Source organism: Apostichopus japonicus, chromosome 19 (assembly GCF_037975245.1).
Source record: "Apostichopus japonicus isolate 1M-3 chromosome 19, ASM3797524v1, whole genome shotgun sequence".
Lineage (NCBI taxonomy): Eukaryota > Metazoa > Echinodermata > Holothuroidea > Aspidochirotida > Stichopodidae > Apostichopus > Apostichopus japonicus.
The window spans coordinates 1591656-1604494 of record NC_092579.1 but is presented as its reverse complement, the minus strand read 5'-3'; the positions used below and the strand labels follow the sequence as shown (position 1 = coordinate 1604494).

Here is a 12839-nt window from a genome sequence, read left to right as displayed (position 1 = left end):
AGTAGACACCCAAAGGTATGTGCACAGTGAATTTCAAGTCCGAGGTCAACTCCCTCTGGCTTGGAGTGACTTGTTTTAGTCCGATGCCGTTCGGACCACTATTTTGTTCACGTCCTCTCTGTTCAAGTTTTTACCTTTGATGGGCCGTTAATACCGGTAGGGGTATTGGACCGCCGCGATTTTAATTAAGGTGATAAAACAGACCTTTAAATATACCCTGCATAAATTTTAGCCCTTCCTTTAACGGCAAGTGGGTCAATTATTTTATAAAAATCCATCCCCGTATATCCCGTATATAGCCTACATCAATTGGGCCCGATCTAATTTCTAATGCGCTTGCTCAAGAATTGGACCTGCCTAAATCTTTGTGAAAACTGTACAATATTTATGGTACATTCGACAAGCTACGCAAGTTTGGTGGCCCTATCTTATTCCCCGAGGGAGTTATAGAGGTCCAAAATACCGTCCCCGAAAAAGTCCCTCGAGGTCCGTTAATACTTGTGACCCCTGTACAGAGTCAATGTAGAAATTGATTTTCATATTGATTTTGATCTATCTATTCAATATTTTCTCTCATACTGGACTTCTTCTCGACTCAAAATGACTCCCAAAATCCGAATCTGCAATCCGTTATCCCGCATCTATTACCCTTTCGGAGATATGGTGGCACCAAAAAAGGCAAAAAGGGCCAATTTCTGATAATTTTCGATTACCGGTACCAAACGACCGAATATCGTCCTAAAAATTAATAATCGTACTTATTGACGGTATTCCAACCTATCCGACTTTTCCCCGGTTACTCGGGTCAAAGGTCACGAGATCACGAATATCCGGCCTACCAGGTCGGTTAACCGTCTTAAAAAATTAATTGGTCGATAATTCTGATACTTACTCTCAAGACAATTCCAACGGTACTAACTGCAACTCCCTGTGATGTTCGGTTAAAAAGTTATGGGGGTTGGAAACATTCGGCAGGTACATAATTGGTCGTTTTTAATTAATAACTCAATAATTGGTAGAGATAAGATCTCGAAAATTGTTTAATCGGCTTCAGCGGTTCATTTTACGTCAGAATATCAGTTTTGGTAAAAATCGGATGATGTATAAATTTTGAGCTTGGGGAGGGGGCGACCCCAGGTCCCCAAAATTCAACATTTTCCAAATGACTTGAACTTCGAGATTAAGCATTAGCACATAATTAAACATTTTTTGAGCTATTTAGAGGTAGCTTTGACCTCGTCTTGATATATTATGAATATATTAAGCAATTTTCACAACATTTTTGTTTTGGCGGCCATTTTGTCTTGGGTCCACCGATTACCTCGAAACTCCTTATGCGTACGTAGGTTTATATACCCTATTATATGACACCTTGAATTAAAAAAATATTTACACGAACAAAGAAGATATGAACCTCAACATAAATGCCCCCACTATGTGACGTCACTTCCGGAAAGAATCAGATGGCAACTTCCCGAGGCAGATCGATAGTAGACCTATCGTCTAACACATACGTGCCGAATTACCAGGCCATAGCACCTACTGTCTATGAGTTACAGCTTCCCTTGTGGTTAACTATGGGTTGGTTTAAAACCCGGAAGTAATTTATGATCCTCTTAAAATTCTTCGGCTAATTACTGCATACTAGAGGTACATCGACCGTGAACATGAACTCGATCCTACATCTGGGAGGTATTTTACAGGGTGTAATATTTTCACGTCTCTAGAGTTCACTTGAGGGTTAACTTTGACCTTGCCGCCGTTTTGTCCCACGTGACTTCCGGTCAAAAAATCGACCTGCACACAACTCGTACAACCTCATAGAATGCCCCTAGCCAAATTTCGAAAATTTTCGACCTAGTTCATGTTTGACCTCCCGGTGACCTATGACCTCGACCCGGATGTCAAGGTTTCTCGACCTGGATCAAAAGGTCTTGACCTCAGCTACTTCCGTACGAAGTTTGAAGACGATCGAACAAGTATTCGCTAAACCCCACGATTTTGTGCCCGAAACTTTGCCCCCTCCTAACTACGTCAAATAAATTTGGACTATATGCGTTTAGGGCTTCATTTATTATCGTATAGTACGGGTGTTTTTTATGTTGTTGCTTTAAGCTTCTCTATTTTGTGCCTTATTGGTTCTATAAATTTAATATTTAGGTTTTTGTTACTATTTGTTTTTAGGTTTTACATTTGTAAAGCGCTTTGAGCAGCTTTGCTGATTATGCGCTATATAAATATTACTTATGATGATGATGATGATGATGATGATGATGATGATGATGATGATGATGATGATGATGATGATGATGATGATGATGATGATGATGATGATGATGATGATGATGATGATGATGATGATGATGATGATGATGACGATGACGATGACGATGACGATGACGATGACGATGACGATGACGATGACGATGACGATGACGATGACGATGACGATGACGATGACGATGACGATGACGATGACGATGACGACGACGACGATGACGATGACGATGATGACGGGCCCTCGCATCTAAATAAATATATCACTAAATGATGACAACGCTTAATTGTGGTAAACATCTCCTTTAATTATGACAAGTCTCACATTAATTTAAAAAATGGTTATACAAACATGCACTGCAATGATACATATCAAACCTACAAATTAGGGATATGCACGAGGATATCAGATGTTACAACTTAAAACCCTCCAAAAACTCCGTTCGTTTGGGATTCAACATATGTTTAATTCTTCACGTATAGCTTAAAATCTATTAGTTATAACACTACAATAAACATGGAAAAGTGACGTTAGATATTACGTGCAAATGTAAGTATAATCAAACAATTATTGGTGTTTAGCCAATATGACCAATGTATGGTGTTGTAACAATTATTAATATGCAACTGGAGAACACAGGAACGTTAAAAATAGCTGACATAATGGAAAATTAAGATTACTAAAGTGGATTGTTTTCTAAAAATGCTGGAATGGATTGATTTTTTTAATTTTCGGTACCAGCTATATTCTTAGCATTACTTTGTGTCGTAGGTATATGTTGTACCCATATTTATTTAATTTGATGAATTGTTATGAATACACCTACCGATATCTGAGTGAACAATGTCATCATGACAAGTGAGATGAGATTTAATCATGTCTTTGTTTTCTTCATAATTTACAAATTATATTTCCAGTGAGGAAATTACATTAGTTGCAGACATACATATTGATGAGAACAACCAAACGGCAAACCAGTCCAATCAAGAACACTGCACTAGTAAAGTAAGTTTCAACGTAAAAGAACATCGGTCATGATGACATTACAGACAACCTACACCATTGATCGAGTCAAGAAGTATATACAGTTACATTTAGAAAACACTGTCTTGAGTAAAGAAAATGATATTGAGATGGACTGAACAAACTCTCTCCCATTAAACGTAGTGTCTCCTGCCGCCTGCCGCGATAATATCGCTTGCACCTTTGCGTGATACGCTCCACACTCCTTTTGCGTATGATAGTCTCCGATGAGAAAATGATGGAGTTGTTTCAAAAACGATTTGGAGATAACCCTCAAGTATAAACCGTTTGCTGATGACAGTTGCTTCTTTCGGTCACAAATCAAGCAATCAAATATTAAAGTAAGACTCAATGCCAACCATAAAACAATATAAATATTACATTGTATGGAATGAAATGCTGCCGATACGTGAGAGAAAACCGACTGATAATTCAATGATCAAATCGTTTTGTCTTTATATATTCCATGTAGTTCATAATCATTAATTGTACGTGAATTTACCCTTGTAAAAGAGATACCGTAGGCATGAGTACTCCATTTCTTAACTTCTCGCTGGTCTTATCTTCATCTCTAGAAACTTTAAATTGTTGAAATTACTTCCAGGTATGTCCCTCCAAAAGAGGCTAGTAGAACCGGATCCGTTATATAAGCCATTAGGATTGAAGTCGCCGCAAACACTATACCAATACGCTCCGTGACCCTCCACTGCACATTCACCATGAACGTCCGTGTGTTTACCATTGTCGCGATCCTTTGTGGACCAAGCTGATTGTATGTCCCATGCCATCGCATCTCCTCCTGAAAGAGAGAAAATACACAAATAGACCCCCAAAAAGGTATTGCAAACACACATTTAAAATATAACAATTTTCAGTGTTTCATAAAGAAATTATATGTTTGGCCAACCGCTATTCCTCTTCTATTTTCTAAGATTTGAACTAAGCCCCCCCCCCCCAAAGAAAGACAATGGTCCACGTCGTAGCTTCAATTGTTTTAAATCTAATATCCTATCTACTTTTCTACTTTTCCTACTTACGTAGAGTGTAGGGAACTTCTATGTACAACATGATGCTTTTATCTATTTGTTTTGTCTAATAAAATATATGTCAGGGTCTAAATAGTATGTCATTGCCGTAATGCCTTGCGTTATGTATAAGTTTGTGCTGACGGTCAGAAGTTCGGCGAATATTTAATTTATGCTTGAGCGATCAAAAATGTTCTTTGGCGATCCCTCTAGTCACACAATCTTAACTATCGATACTGTTTAATACAACTATGTGATGCTTATCGGTATGACGATTTGTGAAGAAAAGCACACTGCTGTTTGTGAGGATCATCAGTTGCTTGTGTTTCGTTTCATCTTTTGGAACTAAACAATGTTCCATCTAGAATGGACATAATTAAAAGTGTCCTTCACATATTTAGATCCAACCCAGAACGACACACTATAGTGAAAAGGAACGTATACCAAAAAATGAGCTTCACACAACTGTGACGGTCATTCTGCACTTGGGTTAAAATACCCTTTCTTACACTCTCAATTACTCACCAAAAGTTAGTGACGGGAGTAAATAATTTAAGTTTTAGTACCAAATACGAAGGAGTTCCATAAAGTCAGAGAAAGAGAAAGAGAGAGCAAGCTAGGACCCGTAGTTGATTTGGTAAGGACTGTCCTTTGTATGTGATTTGCTCCTTATCTAAAATCTAACTGTGCAACTTTAGTGACGGGCCTTTTCGTCCGTGTTCTCCTTTGAAAGCATTTGTTTTATATCTTATCCCTGCCCATAGCCTTGTATTGGGTATGAGATGTTGCACTCTATCGACCATGCTTTCTTTTCTCACTAACATTGCTACCCACCCCACACCCACCGAGGTTCTGCACTGAAACTCGATGGACTGCCACAATAATATAAGGTGGACCTACAACTTTTGACCAGTGGGGGTAAAAAAGTAATGAGTGTGTGCGTGGGTGGGTGTGTGTGTTTTTCTATCTGACCGAGGACTTGAACAAATGAATTCCAGGTCCTCGGTTGTGATTTCTAAAGAATCACCACGTCCTCGGAAGAATTTCTATTGTACGGGGTATTGTTAAGGTTAGGGTACGTGGATTTGAACAATGGAAAATACAATGGGGTCCTCGGTTGGAATGTAAAACCAACATGTGTGTGTGTTCGCGTGCGTGTGTGTGGGTAGGTGTGTGTACGTGTGTAAAGAAGAAATAATTGCTACGAACTCCTGCTAGACCGTAGGCTGATAGACTTCAAACTATATATGGATGTACAAAACCAAAAGTTACACGATGTTCAAAGTAGGTGAGATGGCAAATTTGTGCGATGAAGGGTTTACAGCGTCAGGTTGCATAAAGCAGGATAGATTTGCTGAAGGTTTAAAGAATACCAAGGTTTGAAAATATAAAAAAAAAACATACTGTATCTATATGCGAAGGCAGACAGTAACTCTCCAAAGCTAAAATGAACCCGCTCCCCCATCCAGAAAGTAATAAAAACTGATTTCATTACAAAATTTGGAAAATAACAAAAAAGGCTCATTCAACATTTCATAACTACTGACATAACTACTTTTAAGAAGGAATTACATACCTGTATTTCCAGAGTAGCCATCGATATTCGTCAGCCTGTACAAATTGTCCTCATTCGCAATCCTGAAGAGTTCATACTCGGCGTAGTAATTAAGACCATCTAATGAAGATATCATATCGACACGAAGATTGTAATCTCGCTGATTGGTCAATAAATGTAACTTGTCATTCCCAAGCCAATGTTCATGGTCCACGTTTCCAAAACCTTCTTTGTAATCAGTCCAAGTAAGATAAAAGTCGACTGATCCGTCGATTCGACGCTGAAATACCTTAAAAATGGAAAGAAGAAGAATACAAAAACCAATAAGCATTATGGGATTTAAATTTTAACATTTCGACTCAACTTTAGTGATAAGTTCAGATTAATGACTTTCTTGCAAATTTGGTTTGATTTTACAGAGCTGGCAAATTACATCAATGGTCGATTTTTTTTTTTTATGTCTTTCTTTTAAAATTTTGAATTATTTTAAAAGTAAGAGGGCCTGACGTTTCGATCCTAGCAGGATCTTCTTCCGAGGCTGAAGGAGGCACATTTTACACATTCTCTTACACAGTCTCTTTAGTGGATAAGCAGTTTGCTTACAGTGTTGATTAAGTTTGAATTCTTTTAATCATTTCGATTGAGGTTAAATCAATAGAACCTTCGAAATAAACGCGGAATTAAATTAAGAATACAATATTCTGTATTTTCCTCATTAGCAACAGTCTGTTATGTAAAACGTTTCATACCGTCCAGCCGCCACCCGAGGTGTCCATATCACAGTAAACTTCAAATGAACCGCTTGTCCAGTTGGTCGGTGTGATGATGTAAGTACCATTTTCGGTGAATCCTGCATTACGGTAGTCATCGCAATCGAGAGCCAATGTGCAAGTTAATCCATCGCCATAGTAACCATCATAGCAACTACATATATTGGTGCCATTGTCTGGTTGACATGATGCATAGTTGCTACAACGATATTCGTGATCACATGTCAAGTTTCCCTGAGTGCAGTTACATCTTTGTGTGCAGTCGTTGTTTACAAAGAATTTGCCTGGCTGAAAAGGGAAAGAAAACAGTAATTTCCTTTTGGTGCTTTATTAAAGAAGCGTTCCTCAAAAAGTGAGTTCATAATTATTGGATGCAACCGTTAGCGTCTTGAGACCGTCAATAACAAAGATCACAAAGGTTCTCCATAAATCTCTTGGCTATTTTTTTCTATGCCAGTGTTGTTCGACGACGGTTTCGTCTTCCTATATATTAATCTTGTCACCAAACAAAGAATATATGCAATCATTTTTTTTTAACTTTACAAGTTCTAAGGAGACCATAAAATAGGTGTGCTTTGTTTGATAGTACACGTACCCTTTTGGCAATGGGCCTACGAATAATCCGTGGTGAACATGATTTGTTTCAAATGTGCTGCGTGATTAGTTCATGTTGATTCCTGAATATATCAGTCTCCTTTTACTTTGGAGAACAGAAGATACAGCTTCAAGACGCAAAGAAAAATTCTTATGCTCTTTGAATAGGTTTTTACGAAGAAACAACTTAGTACTTGGTTATTTATTAAACAGTACCTTTTGTGTATCAAAACTATTTGTCTTAAAAGAGTTATTTGGAAAGTCAGTTGTATATATGTTGCGCCCGTTACTACATATGTTCGCTTAAACATCTTCTTTTTGTTTCTACTTTTGAATCAGTCCTTTGATAACTGCAACATTTTACTATGTTCCCGGCTATGCTACTGAATGGTCACTTCTCGGTATACACATTTTGCATGATTGTGTTCCTACACAAATGATAGACTTATGATACATGGTCTTTTCTTAACTATTGTAATAAATTTGGCTTACTTGGAGGAATCCAACATCTTGAATGTAGCATTCACACTCCTCGATTGGGACACAGTCCTCCCCGTCCATCAAGAAGTTATCTGGCGGGCAAAAGCAAGTTTCAGGTTCCTCACAATTACCATGGCAACCGAAAGGGTCTGAACAAGTTCCATGACAGCTACAGTTTCCAAACACCATGTTCATTGGACACTGAATTTGCGTAGAAAGAGCGATTTCCTGAGATGGTGCTGAAATGTATAGATTTGAGGGGAAATAGATGGACGAGATTTATAAGTTAATGGTCAGCTTTATAGAAAAGTTGTGTTTCTTGACATACCGGGGACATCTGGGTACGTCATTCTTACTATGATTGGCAAATGCTAATATTTTTCTGTTCTGAAATGTGATGGCTATCTCCGATTGCTATCATGCCTTTAAAGGGAGTAAAGACTCGCGCACAAAGAAACGTCTGATGCCGGTAATCTAATCTAGTTTCGAATGAGGTGTAACAGAAGTGTTAGACACCACCATTGATCCCAGAAAATACACACACAGCATGCTACTGTCGGTAATTAGACACTAGTGTATACAGTCATTAAATGCAGCTTCGGTCAATTCCCACAACACAGTGTACATAGCAGCGAGGGACATCTCAGCAGGGAGTTGTTATGGAATTGCCTGATCTCGGGTCCAGATAAAAGATAACAAGGTATCACGTTTCACTACTGTCTGCATTTTGTAGCGACAAGAAGAAAAGTTCACTTGCAAGCAACGGAAAAATAATCTTTTTTTTACCAGAGGGCGGCACGTGGTTTGGGGCGAGTCTTCAATGCCTTTAAGGACGTTTTCTGTCACATTTTTAGCGAAGCCCTAAGTCGAATGTATCCACTGATATATTGTTCCTAGAAGGCATACAGACTGGAGGAGGAGTAGGAGGGGGGGGGGGGGCGGGGGTTAAGGCTAATAATAGTTGCCTTCTCCAATACGTAAACCAACACAATAAGCTAAACATATCTATAAACATTATAAACATTCAACTCCATGAAACGTACCTCTGGGCAACATTTGCAAGAAATTGGAAGTGATCTTTATAACTTTACTTTTTTTATTGAAAAAATAACGCTATTGAGGCCGGACAATATTGATTCGGTCGAACAATACCGACATTATGAAACCCTCATCTCAATCTATATTTTATGAAGCCGATTGTTAATTGTGAAAAAATTAATTAATATAGTGGCTTCTCTTTTCTGCAAGTCATAAATCTATCTATCTATCTATCTATCTATCTATCTATCTATCTATCTATCTATCTATCTATCTATCTATCTATCTATCTATCTATCTATCTATCTATCTATCTATCTATCTATCTATCTATCTATCTATCTATCTATCTATCTATCTATCTATCTATCTATCTATCTATCTATCTATCTATCTATCTATCTATCTATCTATCTATCTATCTATCTATCTATCTATCTATCTATCTATCTATCTATCTATCTATCTATCTATCTATCTATCTATCTATCTATCTATCTATCTATCTATCTATCTATCTATCTATCTATCTATCTATCTATCTATCTATCTATCTATCTATCTATCTATCTATCTATCTATCTATCTATCTATCTATCTATCTATCTATCTATCTATCTATCTATCTATCTATCTATCTATCTATCTATCTATCTATCTATCTATCTATCTATCTATCTATCTATCTATCTATCTATCTATCTATCTATCTATCTATCTATCTATCTATCTATCTATCTATCTATCTATCTATCTATCTATCTATCTATCTATCTATCTATCTATCTATCTATCTATCTATCTATCTATCTATCTATCTATCTATCTATCTATCTATCTATCTATCTATCTATCTATCTATCTATCTATCTATCTATCTATCTATCTATCTATCTATCTATCTATCTATCTATCTATCTATCTATCTATCTATCTATCTATCTATCTATCTATCTATCTATCTATCTATCTATCTATCTATCTATCTATCTATCTATCTATCTATCTATCTATCTATCTATCTATCTATCTATCTATCTATCTATCTATCTATCTATCTATCTATCTATCTATCTATCTATCTATCTATCTATCTATCTATCTATCTATCTATCTATCTATCTATCTATCTATCTATCTATCTATCTATCTATCTATCTATCTATCTATCTATCTATCTATCTATCTATCTATCTATCTATCTATCTATCTATCTATCTATCTATCTATCTATCTATCTATCTATCTATCTATCTATCTATCTATCTATCTATCTATCTATCTATCTATCTATCTATCTATCTATCTATCTATCTATCTATCTATCTATCTATCTATCTATCTATCTATCTATCTATCTATCTATCTATCTATCTATCTATCTATCTATCTATCTATCTATCTATCTATCTATCTATCTATCTATCTATCTATCTATCTATCTATCTATCTATCTATCTATCTATCTATCTATCTATCTATCTATCTATCTATCTATCTATCTATCTATCTATCTATCTATCTATCTATCTATCTATCTATCTATCTATCTATCTATCTATCTATCTATCTATCTATCTATCTATCTATCTATCTATCTATCTATCTATCTATCTATCTATCTATCTATCTATCTATCTATCTATCTTCCAGTCTACTATCAAATGTTTTATGCCATCATCTGAATCGCCTTTCAATTTTGAAATATTCACTTCATTGAACATATATTGCATACCAGAATTGTCTATACTTTATTACCGTGCAAAATAAAAATCATTTACACCGAAGAGAACAATGGCATATTTTTATGCCCTTTCGTAAAGTTGAATATTGATAATGTATACTGAGTCTCAAGTGAAATGATGACCGAATTTCCTTCCAAGGTTTATCGACTTGGAGACGATAAGATGTTTACTTGAATGTCAATCAGAATGGAAGTTTGCCAGCCATAAAATAAGCTACTCATTTCGTGAAAATGTTTCCTACTTCTCCGTATACTTACTTGTCTCAACGGTTTCTTCCGCCGCATAGTTTCCGAAAGAACAGTTTTCTGCCATCTTGCAATTAGATACTTCTTCGAAAGTACATAAGTCTAAAATGAAAGATATTATGTCAAAAGCCAGAGGAGCCTCAGACGCGTATCCAAGGGGGGGGGGGGGGATGGGCGAAGGCGGAAGCCGCACCCCTCTCCCCTTGAGCATGTTTTTTTAATGTTTTTATGATATCGTTAGTAATATCAAAACAGAAAATGCTAAGACGCAACTTACAAGGCTTGTGAAGTGCCATTTCCAGCGATCTGGGAGGCATTTTCAGCCAAAATGTTATTGTACGCTTCGCGCCAACTCATAGTGGCGCAACGCTTAGATAGTTGCAATGCCGTATCTACGGCTCTCATAGTTTGCCTACAGTTTCCAGGCGCGTATCCAGGGGGGCGTTGGGGGCGCGCCCCCCGGGTAAGAAAAAGAGGAGAGAAAAAAAGAGGAGAAAAAGAGGGGGAAAAAAGAGGAGGAGGAGAGGAAGGAAGGGAAAAGAAAAGAAGGAAGAGAGAAAAAGGAAAAAAGGAGGGAGTAAAAGAAAAACACCAAGACACCGGGAACAGAAAGGAACAGTGACATCATTACAGCGCTGATCCATATTATATACACAGGGTATACACAGGAATTTCGGAAGGGGCGTGCGCCTCACCCTACCCCTTACTCCGACAACTCCATTTTTGACGTTTCCATTTTTCCTCTCTCACTAATGTATCTATATATATATATATACTATATATGGTCTATCATAACGCGTGTGTGTGTATATACGCCTTAATTGTAGAATTGTGCTATGAAACCAACTGTGGCTGGTCTCGAATTCGACCGTGTCGTCAGGGAACATTTCGGGAAGGGGGCGACCGCCCCCCCCCCCTTGAGCATATTTTTTTTTATGATATCGCTAGTAATTATTAAATAGAAATGCTTAGATGCAACTTACAAGGCCTGGGAAGTGTCATTTCCAGCGATCTGGGAGGCATTTTCGGACAAAATTTGCTTGTACGCTTCGCGCCAACAAATGGTCCTGGGTAGTGCCATTTCCAGCGATCTGGGAGGCATTTTCGGCCAAAACTTTCTTATACGCTTCGCGCCAATTAATGGAGGAGCTACGCTTAGATAATTTGCTTACAGGCTTCGCCCTTTCCTTGGCAAATTTCTTGCTACGCGCCGGTTCGAATTTGTAAAGCAAACAGCAGATATCACATCATATCAGTGAGCATGAAAATGGCGTTCCAGGATGAACAGCCTCAAAATTGTCCGACTTGCCCGATAAAAATAACCAAAAATTCGAACATGTTAATGTCAATATCATATAAGCAAGCATCGGTTATTACATCAGATGCCATCGTGTACCTTACGGTCCGTGAAAGTTGCTCAGTATACCGCGGGATGCTAATGTAAACAACGAAATGTCTTATGTAGATGGAGAAAATCATAGAGGTCCAATTATGTTAAAACTCTCTTTTACATTAGTAATGGCGAATTGGGGGCTGCAGTCCCCACCCCCCCCCGCCTCCTACGCCTATGTGTGTATTGTTCGGTTTCGGAAATATCTACTATATTTTCATTTCCTTCAACCAAGTTTTATAATAGCCGTTATAAGAGGTTTTAATATTTGTACACCAAGAAATTAACTGTGTCTGAATTTTTGAAAATTTCTGACCCACATTCTTCATCACACGTCCCTCTACTCGTGCAATATTGACCGGTCTGTTAGGGGTTCAAGGAGGGCGGCGGAACCGGGGGGCACAGGGGGCACGTGCCCCCTCACTTTTCCTCAGGTTAAAAATGTGCCCTTTTTCTACATAAAAATTTAGGTGTCTCAAGTTAGCAAGAGGCCAGAATGAACACTCGGGAAGGGCCGTTTCCGGCCATCTGAGGGGTTTGTAAAACCCCAAAAATTATTGCACGTTTCGCGCCAACCGATGGTGGCGCTCCGCTCAGATAGTCGTGCATACAACTTTGCAAATCCTGGCTACGCCTCTGACTTTCTAATGAATTTCTGTGGGTCAAACTCAAAGCTATTTCGAATGGAAAAAAAAA

The 12839-nt window shown here is 37.7% G+C and overlaps 1 protein-coding gene across 5 annotated transcripts in view; it reads right to left on the bottom strand.

The window, feature by feature from the left end:
• Positions 1-2309: 2309 nt before the first annotated feature.
• The window catches only part of LOC139960161 (fibrinogen-like protein A), a 37728-nt gene continuing 27198 nt past the window's right edge, over positions 2310-12839 (bottom strand). For 3 of the 5 annotated variants that reach the window (XM_071958318.1, XM_071958321.1, XM_071958317.1), the window contains 5 exons: positions 10766-10855; positions 7738-7964; positions 6631-6939; positions 5903-6170; positions 2310-4100 (listed from right to left, as the gene is read on the bottom strand). In XM_071958318.1, coding sequence (XP_071814419.1) covers positions 3844-4100; positions 5903-6170; positions 6631-6939; positions 7738-7964; positions 10766-10855 — 1151 coding nt within the window. In that variant the 3' untranslated portion in view covers positions 2310-3843. The remainder of the gene's footprint in view (positions 4101-5902; positions 6171-6630; positions 6940-7737; positions 7965-10765; positions 10856-12839) is intronic. The other 2 variants (XM_071958320.1, XM_071958319.1) reach the window with 2 other exon arrangements.